Source organism: Myxine glutinosa, chromosome 7 (genome assembly GCF_964187855.1).
Source record: "Myxine glutinosa chromosome 7, kmMyxGlut1.1, whole genome shotgun sequence".
Taxonomy (NCBI): Eukaryota; Metazoa; Chordata; class Myxini; order Myxiniformes; family Myxinidae; genus Myxine; species Myxine glutinosa.
In genome coordinates, this window is record NC_136267.1 from 60,919,320 (window position 1) to 60,939,134 (window position 19,815).

A 19,815-nucleotide genomic window follows, 5' to 3' on the forward strand; every position below is an offset into this window, starting at 1 on the left:
TTCGATCCGGGCTTTGACTTGGCCATTCCAGAACCCTACATTTCTTTCTTTTCAGCCATTCCTTGGTGGATTTACTGGTATGTTTAGGGTCATTGTCATGTTGCAAGGTCCATCTTCGGTTGAGCTTCAACTTTCCGACAGATGGCCTCACATTATCCTCAAGCACCCTCTGGTATAATGAAGAATTCATAGTGGATTCTATGATGGTGAGCTGCCCAGGCCCTGATGCAGCAAAGCTGCCCCAAACCATAATATTTCCACCACCATGCTTTACAGTTGGTATCAGGTTCTTGTGGTCAAATGCCGTCTTTTGTTTTCGCCAAACATGTCTTCTGGTACTGTGGCCAAATAGCTCTACCTTTGACTCATCTGTCCAGAGCACATTGTTCCAGAAGTGCTGGTCTTTGCCTCGGTGTTCATTGGCAAACTTTAGTCTTGCGCTGATGTTCTTTCTGGACAGCAAAGGTTTCCTCCTGGCACACCTCCCATGTAGATCAAATTTGTGCAGCCTCTTTCTCATGGTAGACTCGTGCACTTTGACATCAACAGTGGCAAGAGCTACCTGCAGGTCCCGTGATGACATTCTGGGGTTCTTCGAGACTTCTTTCAGCATCTTGCGGTCTGCTCTCGGGCTGAACTTGCTGGGGCGGCCTGGCCTGAACAAGTTGGCAGTTGTTTGGAATCTTCTCCACTTATAGATGATCTTCCGGACAGTCGAATGATTGATTTCAAATTGTTTGGAGATCTTTTTAAATCCGTTCCCAGACTCGTAGGCATCTATAACCTACTTTCTGAAGGCCTCAGATAGCTCTTTTGATCCAGGCATGGTGACGCCGCACACTTCAACAACAAAGAGCAAACCAAACTAAATGTCTGAGGTTTAAATAAGACAGGTTCCTCCAAGATCCTCTCTGACGATGTTCTAATCATTTGCACCTGAGCTGGTGCACCTAATTCTAATTTTAGGTATTTGAAGTAGTGATAAATGTTGGGGTGTACTTACTTTTTCCACATGCGAAATTTGCATTTATGTTTATTTAAATGATACAATGGACTACAAAATGTAAATGTTTCATGATATTTGTTATATTATATCACCTTTATCTATCAATATTGTTGAAATTAAGATCAAATAGCTGTATGTTGAAATATGTTGAAAAAGTCAAAACTTTACATGGGGCGTACTTACTTTTTCACGTGACTGTGTGTATGTATGTATGTATGTATGTATGTATGTATGTATGTATGTATGTATGTATGTATGTATGTATGTATGTATGTATGTATATGTATATACACACTCTACTAATAATTTACAAATGATGTAGTACAAACTTTATAGACATGTTCACATTGTAAAGCTACTGTAGAATAAGGTGCATACTTTATTGATGATAGATCTAACATTATAAATAGCAAGTACTTAATAAAAATATGTGTAGGTTGTTGCCAGTCTAGTCATTGCCATTGAGAGGCAGCTCGGAAATACGCAATCTGAAGATGATTATTCTGATGATGAACGAGAAGAACATTTTCCGGTTTTGACTGATCTCGTTTTTTTTGCTTTTGCCATGGTTTGGAGTACTGAAAAGTGATCCCTGTCTAAACAATCAGGTGAATTGCCCAGGAAGGCTCTCGTATGTAGCCTAAGCGACTTTTTATTGAAGCGACTTCGCCGCATAAAAAAGATGAAAAAGTCAAACATAATAAGTGCATCATACCTGTCAACAAAACCATGAAGCACATCATACCTGTCAACAGTCTTTTCATCTTGATCAGCAGCCTTTTCAACTGAACCAGAGTGTATGACAGGAGGAGGGGTCTGGACTGAACCACCATCAAAAAAGTCTAACAGGGAACAAAGGAAGTCTTGGAATTTTTTATGAGCAAGAAAATAGTCGCAGTGAAAAATCAATGGTAAACAAAAGGCTGTGTGTGTGTGTGTTATAAAGCTGTGAAAAAAACAGGACCTCTGAACTTCCACTGCATAATGCATTGTCAGCTGCTACACTGCTTACCACAGCATTAGACAGCCTACGAAGGCTTTAAAAGCCCTTTATTAGGATATTATGAGCCCACTCTTTGAAGAAAGGAATCAATCCATGCATGTTTTTGGCTTCCTGGACATAATCATTATGAAATTGATCCTCCCCATGTGATGAGCTGGCAGGGTCATCCCGTGAGGGAGTACATACAGCACGTAAGGGTTTCATGGTCACCATGTGAGTTGAGGGGCTAGTTGTATTTACTTCCTCACAAAATATCACCAAACGGATGACGCCTATCCAAAACCACAAGGGAAATGGGAACTGCTGAAAATTAATATCCTGCAGATAGTTGACTGAAGGCTACATTTGGACAAACCCGCGCTGAGTGAATTACATTGTCCGTATTCCATCACTTGTCTTCCATGCATCTTCTAACATGCCAGTTATAGAACAGCATCTATCTATAATTCCAGTAATCTCTGTGTGTTTGTTTGTACGTTTGTACGTTTGTACGTTTGTACGTTTGTTTGTTTGTCTGTGACCGCTGTTTCTCGACAACTACCGGTCCGATATACTTGAAACTTGCCAGGTATATTGCTGGGGACCCGAGGATGTGCCTTTTCAAGGTTTGAAATTAATCGGACAAGTACTTACCGAGCTATGGCGATTTAGCCGTTCGCCGTTCGCTTTGGCGTTGCGAATGGACCAAACCATTCATGTAAATAGAGGGGGGGGGGGGGGGGTTCTGTGGTCGTTCGCTTTGGCTTTGCGAATGGACCAAACCATTCATGTAAATAGAGGGGGGGGTTCTGTGGTCGTTCGCTTTGGCTTTGCGAATGGACCAAACCATTCATGTAAATAGAGGGGGGGGGGGTTCTGTGGTCGTTGCGAATGGACCAAACCATTCACATCGAATCATCGAATCACATCGAATGGACCAAACCGTTCGCTTTGGACCAAACCATTGCATGTAAATAGAGGGGGGGGTTCTGTGGTCGTTGCGAATGGACCAAACCATTCATGTAAATAGAGGGGGGGGGGGTTCTGTGGTCGTTACTGCCACGTGGTTTCAAAGTTTTTTTTTGTTGTTGTTGTTTGCACGCATGTTTTTTTGCACCCACGTACGGGCACGCCCTAGGATGTTTACACACACACACCCCTACACAAATTTTTTTTTTTTTTTTTTTTTGGCAAGGAACGGGCACCCACGTACGGGCACGTCCTAGCTTATATATAGTACGGGCATGCCCTAGTTATCATAAATTCCCTTATCTCTAAACAGAAAAACAAAAGTTGGCAAACTTCTTCCATGATAAAATATTTTGCACAACACATTATGGGGAATGTCACAAGAACTTTAAGGTTGCACCAAAATATTAGGATAGCTTGAAGGAGAACTATTTGGCAGTGGTGGGGTGGTTGGTAGTGGAGCAGTTAGTGTTTTGGGGAGTGGGTAGGGAGGGGGAAGAGGAAGAGGTGTTATGGATTATTTCTAAAATGCAAAAATAATTTTGATACTAAATACTTGGGAGCTTTGAAACGTAAAAATTAATGTCGCTGTGTTGTCACAAAATGAGAAGGCTCTGACAATAATGGCAGTTAAGAAAATAAAAAGAGCAAAAGAAATGGGTTTGTCATGGAAATGAGAAATGAGTTCATATGAAAATAAAGTTGAAGAACCTTTTTCTTTTCTTTATTTTTTAAATGGATATTAAGATGACGTGGACGGACATGTGGAGACCTAAATGGACATGTGGGAAGGAGTATGGACGGTTTTGAGGGAGTTGATGGGGGTTATGGATATGGTGTGAGAAATGGAGAAGGTGAAAGGATTTTGGAGTTTGCTGATTTGTTGATTTGTAATACTCAGTTCCAGAAAGGGGATAATAAGCTTGTTACATACACGTCAGGTGGGTCGACGACAACTGTTGACTACCTGATGGTGCGTAGGCGAGATAGGGGGCACCTCCGGGACACAAAGGTTATCCCGGGGGAGGAGGCTGTTTCACAGCACCACTTGGTTGTCTGCGACATAAGGGTGAAATGTGCGAGGAGAGCTCGGCGGGTGAAGTACCAACCGAGAATGAAGGTGTGGAGGTTGAAAGAGGTGACAGTAAGGGAGGCATTAAAAGAGAGGCTGAGTATGGTCGAGGATGATGTGGTTGAGCTTGAACGTGGTTGGATGTCAATGAAAGATAGTCTGTTGGGAGCCATTGGTGAGGTATGTGGATGGACAAAAGGATCACCGAGGCACTCGGAAACATGGTGGTGGGATGATGAAGTTGGAAAGAGGATTGACGAGAAGAGGAAGAAGTTCAAGGAGTGGCAGAAGGCGAAGGGTACGGGAGCAGAAAAAGCAGTGCATTAAAGTTATAAGGCAGCCAAGAAGGCTGCAAAGAAAGAGGTAGCAAAGGCGCAGGAGGCATGCAGGAAAATGTTCGGAGAACGCTTGGATTCGGAAGAGGGTCAGAGAGCGGTATTCAGGATTGCAAAGCAGATAGCGAAAGAGAGGTGTGATGTGATGGGGGTGAGTTGCTTGAAGGATGAAGTGGGACAAATCGTTGTGGACCCAGATGGAATTAAAGGAAGATGGAAAAGATATATGGAAATGCTGTTGAATACAGAGAATGAATGGGATGGCAACATAGAGAGTAACCCAGTTTTAGGACCGGCAGAGAAGATAACTGAGAAGGAAGTTGAGGAAGGGATAAAAGCAATGAAGAGTAGAAAAGCGGGAGGGCCGACGGGAGTTGTGGGAGATATGTTGAAGGCAGCAAGAAGTTGGGGTGTGAAGACAATGACAGAGATCTGTAATCTGGTGGTGAAAGAAGGCCGCATTCCAATGGATTTGGAACTGAGTACCCTCGCCTCTCTATACAAGGGGAAAGGTGACCCTCTGGAGTGTGGCTCGTACCGAGCGATAAAGTTATTGGAGCATGCAATGAAGGTATTGGAAAGGGTGTTGGAGTGGAGGATAAGGAAGAAGGTGAAGATCGACGAAATGCAGTTTGGATTTATGCCAGGAAGAGGAACGACAGACGCGCTCTTTATTGTGAGGCAGTTGCAGGAGAAATACATGGAGAAGAGGAAGAAGTTGTTTCTTGGGTTTGTTGATCTGGAGAAAGCATTCGATAGGGTTCCATGTGAAGTATTGACATGGGCATTGAGGAAGTTAGAAGTGGAGGAATGGTTGATCATAGTCGTGATGGAAATGTACAAAAGAGCGCGCACAGCTGTACAGAGAGCGCGCACAGTGGACGAAGGACGGGAACAGTGATGAGTTTGAGGTGAAGGTGGGAGTGCATCACGGGTCGGTACTAAGTCCACTACTATTTGTAGCTGTGATGGAGGTGCTGGCTCAGAACGTAAAGGAGGGTTTACCGTGGGAGTTGTTGTATGCAGATGATCTGGTGTTGATTGCGGAAAGTATGGATGGACTGAAGGAAAAGATGAACAAGTGGAAGGAATGTATGGAGACAAAAGGTCTGAAGGTGAATATAGGAAAGACGAAGGTGATGGCAAGTGGTAAAGCATGTGGTGAGGTGGAAGGAACTGGGAAGTGGCCATGTGCTGTGTGCAGGAAGGGTGTCGGCGTGAACTCCATTCAATGTACAATGTGCGCTGAGTGGGTTCGTCAAAAATGTAGTGGTCTGAGAGGGTCATTAACCAGTGTGGCAGCTACATTCAAATGTAAGGTGTGCACAGAGGGAGCTGCAGATGGAGGAAATGTTGAGTTGGATCTTGGAGACGGCGTGAAGCTGGAAGGTGTGAAAACATTTTGCTACCTCGGAGACATGCTGAATGGAGAAGGTGGATCAGACTCGGCAACGGTTGCTGGAGTGAGATGTGCATGGAAGAAGTTTCGGGAACTGAGTGGCGTGCTGATGAGGAGGGGAGTGTCGTTGAAGCTGAAGGGAAAAGTGTATGCTGCATTTGTGAGAAGTGTTATGATTTATGGGAGCGAGCCATGGGTCATGAATGTAGAGCAGCAACGAAGGCTGGAAAGGGTGGAAATGCAAATGGTTCGGTGGATGTGCGGAGTATCGTTGAGAGAGAGGAAGACAAATGATGAATTGCGAAAGATGATGGGAATAGAGCATGTGATTGATGCTGTGAAGAGGAACAGGTTGAGATGGTTTGGTCATGTGTTGAGGAAGGATGAAAGTGACTGGTTGAGAAGAGTGATGGCAATGAATGTAGAAGGAAGTCGAGGACGGGGAAGACCGAAAAAGACTTGGCTGAAGGTGGTGGAAGAAGAAATGCGGGCAAGGGGGTTAACAAGGAGAGATGCAGAAAATAGGGCAAAATGGAGAAGTTTGTCATGGGGACCGCAAGGCTAACCCCCGCTCTATCAGGGAAAATGACCTTAAAATGCATGTTGTTGTTGTTGTATATTAAGATGATGAACGATTAGATTTATTGGAATACATATCAGGTGAAAAAAAAGTTTGTAAAAAAATAAAATGGAAAAATATCAACGATTTGATCACCTGCCGGTAGACCCTCCTCCTTGCTAGGTGAAGGAGAGAGTCTCTTTGGTTTTAAGATCTTGCTGCCACAATTTCCTTTGGATTTCTCATGCACTGCTTCGTTTTCCTTTTCTTTACCACAATCATCATCACCATCAACATCATTATCATCGCCACCTTCGATATCAACTCCTTTCCAATCCCCAGTCCGCACTGGTGGATCAAAGAAGCCAGATGGCAAGCTGAAGGAATGAATGACAGATAAAAAAAAAGGACTTTCAAAAAAACAAAGTGCCCAATCACAAAATAAGCAAAAACCTAGATGAAGCAACATTGTGTTAAACTGCTACTAAAACTAGAATGACACTCGTAAACAAAAATACCATCGTCAACTGAACATGTTACTTTTATGGCCCACCGCTATTATGGTCCATATACCTGTAGCATCCATGCACCATATTATGTCACATTCATGCACCATATTTCACTATTATTCGTAGCTTTATTGATTAATTTTATTAGGATATTTAATGACCACTTTTATGCACATTAAAGCTAAACTGCTTCAATGAAGATGAATATGAGAAAAAATATTCAAACTGCATTCCCCATGGCTAGTCAATCATATGTACGAAGTTTCGCATCAATATGTTAAGCGGTTCTGAAAATTTCTTTACATTTCTATTTTCAATCCAATATGGCCACCAGACCACATGAGCAATGAATGAATGAATGAATGATCGTTTTAAGGCCATTTTTCCCCGCTAAAGCGGGGGTTAGCCTTGCGGGCCCCATGACAATCATGGTTCCCTGTTTGAGGCAATGTTTTTTATGGCCGGATGCCCTTCCTGACGCCAACCTTTGGTCGCCTCTTACGATGCGCAGGGATACGGTGTACCTATTCTAAACCGGGGTACACACCGTGATGACCACATGAGCAATGATGTCATAAATTTAATTCTCCATTCAAAGTGAATTTTTTTTTTTTTTACACATACACACACACACAGACAGACAAACAAACAAGGGTGTCGAAATAGCCATGCATCCCCTTCAGGGCGAGATGAAAAAGAAAAAACATTTCAACTACAATCATATTATCAGCCAATTGAAACGTTCACCAAGTACACTTACCCTGAAGATCTCACCATCTTATCAGATTCTTCTGGAATGAAAAAAATAACAGAAATACGATCCATTCAGTGAAGCTTTCATTCGTTTTAATAGACTATCAAACTTACTATTATGCATACATATAGGTACTGCAGCCTACCTTTTGTCTTTTTGGCAAGAGCAACCTGATCCGTGGCCTTCCTTTTGAAAGCGATTCCCTCGGGCACACGCGTGGCAGGCTCTGGACCTTTTCCTCTTGTTTTAAGCTGCTGGAATCGCTGCCAAGAACACAACCACCATTCTATTACAAATTCCTTTTTGAAAGGCACAGTGATGGTGTACTTTCCACACTTTCACTCAATTACTGCCTTGTCAAAAAGTATTTACATATCGATACGATAACACTGCAATCTCACATCACAAGGTGTTTCCATCTTGGTTCCTGCACACAAGACGTTCTTCTTCTGTTTTTGTTTTATTTTAAAGAATGGGTCATCATGAATCTCAAAAAGGAGATTGGGAGTAAATCACTAGACATCTCCAAAAACTTCAATGCTGTTGGGAATCCAGTCTTGTGCTCCAAACTGTCCTTTAACGGTATTCAGAACTCGCTCCTTGATTTGATGAGGACTTTGCTCAAGGCACACAAGCAAAAAAGTGTTTGAGATGGAACTTTCCCCGGGTCGACACCACAAAGTAGAAAAAAAATTAGGTCATTAAAGAAGTGGTAAGATTTTTTAGATTAGATTTTTTTTTATTAATTAATTTTTTAAAAATTTAAAATGTAAATTTTTTTTTTTTTTTAATCAACGCACCTATCTCTGCCTATCATTCTACCCACACGACATATCTGGCATTACATTCCGCAGCATGGTTTAATCTAATTGTGGGGTATCAGTCCTTGTTATTATGCTGCCGAACTATTCCAACAGTCGTTCCAATGCAATAGGGGTACCATGCCCCTGGAAGACCTTCGATAAACATATTTGTGCAACTCAGCACTGTGTCTACGCTGGACGGGGATCTGCCTTACCCTTTGGTTATCTACCGTGGAACATCTGCTCATGCTGCTCAAAGTGTGTAGAATCTGGCTGTCCACTTATGCCTTGTTTAATCATCGTCATCCTCGTTGCCGCCTTCAACGACAAACAGGGAATTACCAGTGAACTGGTACTAAATTAGCCGACCTCGGAAGGATGACAGGCTGAGTCAACCCCCCTGGCATTAATTCGGCGATCGACCGAGATTCGAACCCAGGATCCTAGGATCCTAAGCCGGCACCCTAGCCGCTAGCCCAACACTAGTCTATCTATAAAATAAAGTTTTTGTTTGTTTGTCTGTTTGTCTGTTTCTCCGGTGTGTACCCTGGTTAGAATAGGTACACCGTATCCCTGCGTGTCATAAGAGGCGACAAAGAGGGTTGGCGTCAGGAAGGGCATCCGGCCATAAAAACATTGCCTCAAAAAGAGAACCATGACAATGGGAGATGTGGAACAATAATAATAATTAATCTTAAATATCCATGTCCGTCAAACCTTCTGATCCTGCAGTTATCAGTGTGTACTGGACCTCGTTGCTTTTTTAATCCTTCTCTTCTCTCCTCATTTCTCCTTCTGTTTGGTTATTAAAAAACTGATTAGTTATTTGGTTTTCGTTGCAATTTTGTAATCAGTTAAAATTTAATTTTTCTATCACGGCTAGTCATTTTGGAAGCCTTCTTTTTACATCCCAACTTGTTTATATGTCTATTTTGCATTGTTATTTCACTCAACTGTATAATGATGCTGGCAAAAGGGGGAAGGGAGGGAGGGATGAAGTGGGGAGGAAAGCGAGAGGGAGTGGGGAAGCATAAGTCTCATAATACAACTAGAAGGGCACTCTTCGACCAATATGCCTCTGTCCACATTATTACATCATCTATCTTCTTCTTCTTCTATATATACAAAAGAAAGTTTTTGTTTGTTTGTTTGCCGGCACGTGCAAATCTCCTTAACGGTGAAAGATAGGAGGAAACCTCTAAAACAAAAAATGTCGGGACGGGCCCCGGGAATATTCATAGGCTAGGTGGCGAGGCCAGTCGTGGCCGCTTCGGCCGGGCTGGGCCCATTTCAGAATTAAAAGCTGAGCTGAATTTTCGTAGTCAATCTTTTACAGCCACGAGTAAAAGCTGAATTATCGTAGTAAATTCATTCAAAAAGAACCTGGGCAACGCCGGGTGCTTTCGGCTAGTATATACCACCGTTTAGAGGCCATTTTTCCCCGCAAAGCGGGGGTTGGCCTTTTCGGGGACCGTGGTAGTTGTTGTTTTTTGGTCCCCTTTTTGAAGCAATGTTTTACGGCCGGATGCCCTTCCTGACGCCAACCCTTTTTGCCGCCTTCAACGACAAACAGGGAATTACCAGTGAACTGGTACTAAATTAGCCGACCTCGGAAGGATGACAGGCTGAGTCAACCCCCCTGGCATTAATTCGGCGATCGACCGAGATTCGAACCCAGGATCCTAGGATCCTAAGCCGGCACCCTAGCCGCTAGCCCAACACTAGTCTATCTATAAAATAAAGTTTTTGTTTGTTTGTCTGTTTGTCTGTTTCTCCGGTGTGTACCCTGGTTAGAATAGGTACACCGTATCCCTGCGTGTCATAAGAGGCGACAAAGAGGGTTGGCGTCAGGAAGGGCATCCGGCCATAAAAACATTGCCTCAAAAAGAGAACCATGACAATTACAACTACATATGGGCAGAGTACAGCCCGAAGTGGAGATCGGTTTCTGAGGTTTGGGACATGGAATGTAGGGACAATGACAGGGAGATCAGGAGAAGTGGTGGAAGTATTGGTCAGAAGAAGAGTGGACATATGTTGTGTGCAAGTGACGAGATGGAAGGGAAGTGGTGTGAGAATGGTGAAGGGTAGGCAGGGACAGAAATACAAGTTTGTGTGGCAAGGGTGCCCGGAGGGCGTGAATGGTGTTGGTGTCCTGTTTTCTGAGGAGTTTGTAGACAGTGTGGTGAGTGTGACTAGAGTGAGTGATAGGTTGATGATGGTGAAAATGATGATTGGAAAGCTCTTGGTGAACGTCATCTCGGGATATGCTCCGCAGGTTGGTCGGAGCGATGAAGAGAAGGACAAGTTCTGGTGTGCGATAGAGAAGCTGATGAAAAACGTGAAAGATGAGGAAGTTGTTGTGGTAGGAGGAGACCTAAATGGACATGTGGGAAGGAGTATGGACGGTTTTGAGGGAGTTCATGGGGGTTACGGATATGGTGTGAGAAATGGAGAAAGTGAAAGGATTTTGAAGTTTGCTGATGGAGCTGATTTGTTCATTTGTAATACTCAGTTCCAGAAAGGGGATAATAAGCTTGTTACATACACATCAGGTGGGTCGACGACAACCGTTGACTACCTGATGGTGCGTAGACGAGATAGGGGGCACCTCCGGGACACAAAGGTGATCCCGGGGGAGGAGGCTGTTTCACAGCACCACTTGGTTGTCTGCGACATAAGGGTGAAAGGTGTGAGGAGAGCTCGGCGGGTGAAGTACCAACCGAGAATGAAGGTGTGGAGGTTGAAAGAGGTGACAGTAAGGGAGGCATTAAAAGAGAGGCTGAGTAGGGTAGAGGATGATGTGGTTGAGCTTGAACGTGGTTGGATGTCAATGAAAGATAGTCTGTTGGGAGCCGTTGGTGAGGTATGTGGATGGACAAAAGGACCACCGAGGCACTCGGAAACATGGTGGTGGGATGATGAAGTTGGAAAGAGGATTGACGAGAAGAGGCAGAAGTTCAAGGAGTGGCAGAAGGCGAAGGGTACGGGAGCAGAAAAAGCAGAGCATGAAAGTTATAAGGCAGCCAAGAAGGCTGCAAAGAAAGAGGTAGCAAAGGCACAGGAGGCATGCAGGAAAATGTTCGGAGAACGCTTGGATTCGGAAGAGGGTCAGAGAGCGGTATTCAGGATTGCAAAGCAGATAGCGAAAGAAAGGTGTGATGTGATGGGGGTGAGTTGCTTGAAGGATGAAGTGGGACAAATCGTTGTGGACCCAGATGGAATTAAAGGAAGATGGAAAAGCTATATGGAAATGCTGTTGAACACAGAGAATGAATGGGATGGCAACATAGAGAGTAACCCAGTTTTAGGACCGGCAGAGAAGATAACTGAGAAGGAAGTTGAGGAAGGGATAAAAGCAATGAAGAGTAGAAAAGCGGGAGGGCCGACGGGAGTTGTGGGAGATGTGTTGAAGGCAGCAGGAAGTTGGGGTGTGAAGAAAATGATAGCGATCTGTAATCTGGTGGTGAAAGAAGGCCGCATTCCAGTGGATTGGGAACTGAGTACCCTCGTCCCTCTATACAAGGGGAAAGGTGACCCTCTGGAATGTGGCTCGAACCGAGCGATAAAGTTATTGGAGCATGGAATGAAGGTATTGGAAAGGGTGTTGGAGAGGAGGATAAGGAAGAATGTGCAGATCGACGACATGCAGTTTGGATTTATGCCAGGAAGAGGAACGACAGACGCGCTCTTTATTGTGAGGCAGTTGCAGGAGAAGTACATGGAGAAGAGGAAGAGGTTGTTTCTTGGGTTTGTTTATCTGGAGAAAGCATTCGATAGGGTTCCACGCGAAGTATTGACATGGGCATTGAGGAAGTTAGAAGTGGAGGAATGGTTGATCAGAGAGGTGATGGCAATGTACAAAAGAGCGCGCACAGCTGTAAGGACGAAGGACAGGAACAGTGGTGAGTTTGAGGTGAAGGTGGGAGTGCATCAGGGGTTGGTACTAAGTCCACTACTATTTGTAGCTGTGATGGAGGTGCTGGCTCAGAACGTAAAGGAGGGTTTACCGTGGGAGTTGTTGTATGCAGATGATCTGGTGTTGATTGCGGAAAGTATGGATGGACTGAAGGAAAAGATGAACAAGTGGAAGGAATGTATGGAGACAAAAGGTCTGAAGGTGAATATAGCAAAGACGAAGGTGATGGCAAGTGGTAAAGCATGTGGTGAGGTGGAAAGAACTGGGAAGTGACCATGTGCTGTGTGCAGGAAGGGTGTCAGAGTGAACTCCATTCAATGTACAATGTGCGCTGAGTGGGTTCATCAAAAATGTCGTGGTCTGAGAGGGTCATTAACCAGTGTGGCAGCTGCAATCAAATGTAAGGTGTGCACAGAGGGAGCTGCAGATGGAGGAAATGTTGAGTTGGATCTTGGAGATGGCGTGAAGCTGGAAGGTGTGAAAACATTTTGCAACCTTGGAGACATGCTGAATGAAGAAGGTGGATCAGACTCGGCAATGGTTGCTGGAGTGAGATGTGCATGGAAGAAGTTTCGGGAACTGAGTGGCGTGCTGATGAGGAGGGGAGTGTCGTTGAAGCTGAAGGGAAAGGTGTATGCTGCATGTGTGAGAAGTGTTATGATTTATGGGAGCGAGACATGGGTCATGAATGTAGAGCAGCAACGAAGGCTGGAAAGGGTGGAAATGCGAATGGTTCGGTGGATGTGCAGAGTATCGTTGAGAGAGAGGAAGACAAATGATGAATTGCGAAAGATGATGGGAATAGAGCCTGTGATTGATGCTGTGAAGAGGAACAGGTTGAGATGGTTTGGTCATGTGTTGAGGAAGGATGAAAGTGACTGGTTGAGAAGAGTGATGGAAATGAATGTAGAAGGAAGTAGAGGACGGGGAAGACCGAGAAAGACTTGGCTGAAGATGGTGGAAGAAGAAATGCGGGCAAGGGGGTTAACAAGGAGAGATGCAGAAAATAGGGCAAAATGGAGAAGATTGTCATGGGGACCGCAAGGCTAACCCACGCTCTAGCAGGGAAAATGGCCTTAAAATGCATGTTGTTGTTGTTGTTGTTTGTTTGTCTGCACACGCTAATCTCCTGAACAGTGAAAGATAGGAGGAAACCTCTGAAACAAAAAATGTCGGGATGGGCCCCGGGAAGGTTAAAGGCTTGGTGGCGAGGCCGGTTGAGGCCGCCTCGGCCGGGCTGGGCCCATTTCGCAATTAAAAGCTGAGCTCAATTGTAGTAGTGAATCTTCTACGGCCGCAAGTAAAAGCTGAATTATAGTAGTAAGACCTATGCACAGAAGATTAAATTCATTCAAAAATAACCCGGGCAACGCCGGGTGCATTCAGCTAGTTATATATAATTGTACCAAGTTTGATATAAATCTCTTCAGATGTTCTCAAGTTTCATATTTTTACCTGGCATGACCTCTGACCTTTGACGCCAAAATCGAATCAATTCATCTTTGCATCATAATATATAATTAAACAAAGTTTGGTCACACTCCCATCACTGGATCACAAGTTAGCACAATGACAGAATTTTTACCTAACTCTGACCTTTTGACCCCATAATCTAGTCAAGGGCCCTCTGACCTTTGACCTCTTAACCCCATAATCTAGTCAATTTATCTCTACATCATCATATATCCTCGTACTAAGTTGGATTTGGATGACTTCAGCCGTTCTTAAGTTATAGCAGAAACGAAAACATGTGACGGACGGAAGGACGGACAGACGTCCCAAAAACATTAAGGTCTCTGGCGATTCCGTCGGCAGAGGACGCAAGCAGCAAGCATAGACATTACCAGTGTGTTTTAACAGACCCTCCCTCCGTGCATACCAACATAGCATGACAAGTTCGTCACCCCCCCCCCCCCTCCCACCCCCCCAAAATGGACCAATCCATTTTCCTCTTGTCCCCCCAGACACCAAGTGGAATGGAAGAGTCCACAAGACGAACTGGTTAAACCTGTTCATGGAGCATGGAGGAAGTTGTTGAAGCACAGCATAGAAGCATAGTCATTGCGAGCTTACCTCTTTGTGTTGCCTTCCCAACACGTGTGTCTGCCACAGAGCTTCATTCTTGATGGGAGCACTGCACAGCGTGCACAGTAGTTGTCCAATGCTGTTGTATGTACAGCCATGTTTGTTAATGAAACACAAAGTAAGATCTGCGGTTTCTTTAACCGGCAGTTTAATTATGAAGACACTTCAATGAACTTTCAAAACGATTTATATTTGCTTTAATCCATTCTCAATCTTCATCTTCCCCAGATATCGTCATTGCCTGCAATATAACTACTTAATTTGATGATTCTCACGGTACTAGTGCCAAGTAGAGAATGTTTAAATGTGTGAATTGATGTGGACAATCGTCTTTATTGTACACTTAGGACCACAAGCTGTAGAAATAATTATAAGCCTAATGATACGATAGTAAACACAGACTAAACCCGTGCACAACGGACATCCTCATCAGCAATAACACTTCAAAACACCTCAAGAACAAGCATCACAATGAGGTAAGGATATTTGGCGAAGGGATGGTCTATCCGTTTACTGGGCGCTGCTTGCCGCTGTTTCTCTCGCATTAGACGTCGCAGTTCCTCTTGCTTCAGCACTTTCTTGCCTGTACGCCCCGATGCCGCCATTTGTGCCAGATGGACCGTTCTTCTGAACTGAAGACTCCTCACTCCTCAGACTTCGTGGCGCATTGCAATATAAAATGACATAGACGGCCGAAGCATCAAGAATAAAAAGTATTGGGTACAATGTGGTAGGAGAAGTTGCAAATAACACGCTTCGACAAAAAAGTTAAAGACTGGAGTTAACTGTTACACCTCGGCCACCATACATTGCACCAAATCATAGAGATAACGCAGTAACAATATGACAACTGTCACGGTGAAGGTTACACCTTGCATGCAACATAGTAACGAAACAATGACAGGGTTACCACCAGACAAACAAATAAAAGTTGCTTTTCCCAAAACGATTGTGCACACCCAACCGGATATGTAGAACAACGATCGTAGACAACGATGTAGAACAACAATGCACACCCAACCACACAACAGCAACAACAACAACAACAACAACGATCGTACAAATAATAATCGCAAACACATTAAAAAGGAGTCAATTTCAATATAATTTCCAAAGTACAGAATTGGCACGGAACTCGGTAGAGCGTATATCTCCCGCCAGGTTGACCAGTTTATGTTTTGTATCACACTGATAGGCCGAATCTGGATTCGGACCTGAACCAAAATCTATTCGGCTTGTTTGTTCTTGTCTCCTATAACCAACTTATCCACCAAGTTCTGTCCGAATCCGTCCACAACCTTTTGAGATATTGTGTTCACAGACAGGAGTGAAAACATAACCCATTTCCACCTTTGGTGGTGGGGGTAATTTTTTCTTTTTTTTCTTTTGCTATCTTTATTATCCTCTTTGATTTAATGATGAGGATATTATACCAAATATGGTTTTAAATAAGGACCAGGAGAACGAAAGAGTAGTCAGGTTCACTTGTAGCGGCTACCGCTGGGTATACACAATCGCCTTGCACCTACCGAGGACGCGGAGCGATCACCATGCCGGGCTCGCCCGGGCACGCCCAGCCTCGCCTTTCCAGGGCTCGTCCAGGACGCCCGGGTATGCCCGCTCTCGACTTGCCAGGCCTCGTCCAGGACGCCCTGGCATGTCCAGACTCGCCTTTCCAGGGTTCACCCAGAACGCCCGGGCACGCCCAGCCTCGCCTTTCCAGGGCTTGTCCAGGACGCCCGGGCATACCCGCTCTCGACTTGCCAGGCCTCGTCCAGGACGCCCGGGCATGTCCACTCCAGACTCGCCTTTCCAGGGTTCGCCCGGGCATGTCCAGACTCGCCTTTCCAGGGTTCGCCCAGGACGCCCGGGCACGCCCGGTCTCGCCTTTCCCGAGCAAACGCTCCGGGATAATGTGTATATACATATATTGCTGCCCGATAAACGGGCTTTTCAGAGTACCCGAGTTGATTTGACACAATAAAGAAACTCAGACGAATTCCAGCTTTTTGTCGCGTCCATTCTTCCGATTTACATTGGAGCACAGCTCCTACAACTATGTTTTTTCGTTCAAAATTTTGGTAGATTAGCAAAACTATACATTTTTGGAATATTCAGAGCATGAGGAATCCAAAAATTAATGTTTACATTTGCGTAGACACCTTTGCGAAAATGACACTCAGGACAGTGATGAAGATCTGTAAAAGCATATTCCTGAACGGTATAGACCTCGTAGATCCTGTGTATAGGACTTATAGTTCAATCTGATACTACCTATAACTTCCTATAACAACCTATAACTTCAAAGGACTTGCAATATCATGTATTATGTAATACAGTTATATTGTAGCGGCTACCGCTGGGTTTTCACAATCGCCTTGCACCTACCAAGGCCGCGGAGCGATCACCATGCCGGGCTCGTCCAGGACGCCCGGGCAGGCCCGCGCTCAACTTGCCAGGCCTCGGCCGGGACGCCCGGGCATGCCCGGGCACGCCCGGCCACGCCCGCTCTCGACTTGCCAGGCCGCGTCCGGGACGCCCGGCCACGCCCCCTCTCGCCGTTCCCGGGCAAACGCTCCGGGATAATGTGTGTATATATATTGCTGCCCGATAAACGGGCTTTTCAGAGTACCTGAGCTGTTTTGTTTGAATAAAGCAACTCGGACGAATTCCAGCTTTTTGTCGCGTCCATTCTTCCGATCGACGTGGGAGCACCGCTCCTTCATTGGTGACCCCATCGTGCCCGTTACCCGGGCAAAGACCAGGACAGGCAGTCCGCGGTTTGCGGCCCCTCCTTGGTTGCGGCCAACGGATCGGCCATCCTCACCTTCGGCCCGCGCAACGTCACCCTCTGCTTCGGCGGCCAACGCTTTACTTGGACGTTTGTAACCGCAAACGTGCCCATGGCTCTGCTAGGCGCCGACTTCCTCTGCGCACACGGACTGCTGGTGGACGTCCAACGGCGTCGCCTAATCAACGCCGAAACCTTCAGCTCCGTGGTATGCACATTGAGCAGCTCCGCTCCGACCGAGCTGGCATGCGCCCTCCCGGCGGCAAACGAGTTTGCTCGCCTGCTCACGGAGTTCCCGGCCCTCACGTGGCCGACGTTTTCGGCCGTCGCAGTACGACATGGGATCGAGCACCACATACCAACCACGGGCCCGCCGGTCTACGCCAGAGCCCGCCGCCTCGACCCAGCCAAGCTCGCCGTGGTCAAAGCCGAGTTCGACGCTTTAGAACACCTCGGCATCGTGCGGCGCTCCGTTAGCGCGTGGGCTTCGCCACTACACATCGTCCCAAAGCCAGGGGGCGGCTGGCGCCCATGTGGCGACTACCGCCGTCTTAACGACGCTACCACCCCCGACAGGTATCCGATCCCGCACATCCAAGACTTCTCCGCCCGTCTGGCGGGACGGGTCATTTTTTCAAAAATCGACCTCATACGGGGATATCACCAGGTACCTGTCAGGGCGGCCGACGTCCCTAAAATGGCAGTCATCACGCCGTTCGGCTTATTCGAATTCCTACGGATGCCGTTTGGTCTCAAGAACGCGGCTCAGGCGTTCCAGCGCTTGATGGACGGCGTGCTGCGTGACCTGCCATTCCTCTTCGTTTACCTGGACAACATCCTCGTCGCCAGCACGTCCCGGGCCGAGCACCTCCTCCACCTCCGAACACTGTTCGGGCGCCTCAGCGAGCACGGCCTCATCGTCAACCCGGCCAAATGCCACTTCGGCACGACGGCCGTTGATTTTTTGGGCCACCACATCACCAAGAACGGGGCCGTGCCGCTGCCAACCAAGGTCGAGGCCATCACCACGTTTCCGCGTCCCCGCTCCATAAAGGCCCTGCAGGAATTCCTGGGAATGGTGAATTTCTATCACCGCTTCGTGCCCCGCGCTGCTCAACTCATGCGGCCCTTCTACGAAGCCCTCCGGGGCAAGCCGGCCAAGCACGACATCGTCTGGTCCACAGCAATGGACGCGGCCTTCCAAAGCTCAAAGCGGGCCCTCGCCGACGCAATACTGCTCGCTCACCCGGTGCTCAACGCTCCCATCGCCCTCACCACGGATGCCTCCGACTACGCGGTGGGCGCCGTACATGAGCAATGGGTGAACGGGGTTTGGCAGCCACTCGCTTTTTTCAGCCGGCAGCTCCGGCCGAACGAGCTCAAATACAGTACGTTTGACCGTGAGCTCCTCGGTCTACACCTGGCCGTTCGCCATTTCCGCCACCTCCTGGAAGGCCGACCCTTCACGGCGTTCGTCGACCACAAGCCGTTGGTTTACGCAATGGCCAAGGTCACGGAGCCGTGGTCGGCCCGCCAACAGCGCCACCTCTCCGCCGTGTCGGAGTTTACCACGGACATCCGGCACGTCGCCGGCAAAACAACGCCGTGGCTGACTGTCTTTCTCAGGCCAGCACGAACGCGGTCCACCTCGGTGTGGACTTCGCGCTTATGGCGGCGGACCAAACCACCGACACCACGGTGCAAGCCCTCCGGGCGGCGGACACGGGCCTCCGCCTGGCCGACATCCCCTTCGCGGACACTGGCCTGCTCTGCGACGTCTCCCAAGGCCAGCCTCGCCCCATCGTGCCCGTTACCTGGCAACGCCGCATCTTCGCCTCCCTCCACGGCCTTTCCCACCCGGGCCGGAAGGCTTCCCAGAAGCTGGTGTCGGCGCGATTCGTCTGGCACGGCCTTCGACGGGACGTCCGCGATTGGACCAGCACCTGCACAGCCTGCCAACAGGCCAAGGTCCACCGACACACCCAGGCCCCGCTGGCACCTTTCACCGTGCCCGAACGACGTTTCGACCACGTCAACGTGGATCTGGTGGGCCCCCTCCCCCCATCACGGGGGTTCACACACCTGCTCACCATGGTGGACAGGACCACCAGGTGGCCGGAGGCCGTTCCCCTCGTCTCCACCACCACCGCCGACGTGGCGCAGGCTTTCATCGCCACCTGGGTCGCCCGCTTCGGCGCACCGGCGGACATCTCGTCAGACCGCGGACCACAGTTCACCTCCGAGCTGTGGGGCGTGGTCGCCCGCAACCTGGGGGTCAAGCTCCACCATACTACGGCCTACCACCCCCAAGCCAACGGGTTGTGCGAGCGATTCCACCGCTCCATGAAGGCCGCGCTCATGGCCGGCCTTCAGGACGGCGGTTGGGCCGACCGGCTGCCGTGGGTCCTTTTGGGCCTCCGCACGGCCCCCAAGGAGGACCTCCGTGCATCCACCGCCGAGCTTGTCTACGGCCAGGCGCTACGCGTCCCGGGCGAGTTCGTGCCCGACGCTACCAGTCCCTGGTCCGCAGCTTGCCAGCGCTCGGACCTCCAGGAGGCCGCCCGACGGTTTGCCCCCATGCCAACATCCCACCACGGTGACCCCCAGTCCTACGTCCCCCCAGCACTTCGCA

At 47.5% G+C, this 19,815-nt stretch overlaps 1 protein-coding gene across 2 annotated transcripts in view; it reads right to left on the reverse strand.

The window, feature by feature from the left end:
• The window catches only part of ZNF830 (zinc finger protein 830), a 43,750-nt gene extending 24,619 nt beyond the window's left edge, over positions 1–19,131 (reverse strand). Inside the window, exons 1-7 of one of the 2 annotated variants that reach the window (XM_078781815.1) lie at positions 18,998–19,131; positions 14,879–15,038; positions 14,381–14,480; positions 7,731–7,848; positions 7,592–7,622; positions 6,479–6,699; positions 1,752–1,848 (exon numbers count right to left, since the gene is read on the reverse strand). In XM_078781815.1, coding sequence (XP_078637941.1) covers positions 1,752–1,848; positions 6,479–6,699; positions 7,592–7,622; positions 7,731–7,848; positions 14,381–14,480; positions 14,879–14,997 — 686 coding nt within the window. In that variant the 5' untranslated portion in view covers positions 14,998–15,038; positions 18,998–19,131. Of the gene's footprint in view, positions 1–1,751; positions 1,849–6,478; positions 6,700–7,591; positions 7,623–7,730; positions 7,849–14,380; positions 14,481–14,875; positions 15,039–18,997 lie in introns of those variants that run through there. The other variant, XM_068122430.2, reaches the window with a different exon arrangement.
• Between the last annotated feature and the right edge of the window lie 684 nt (positions 19,132–19,815).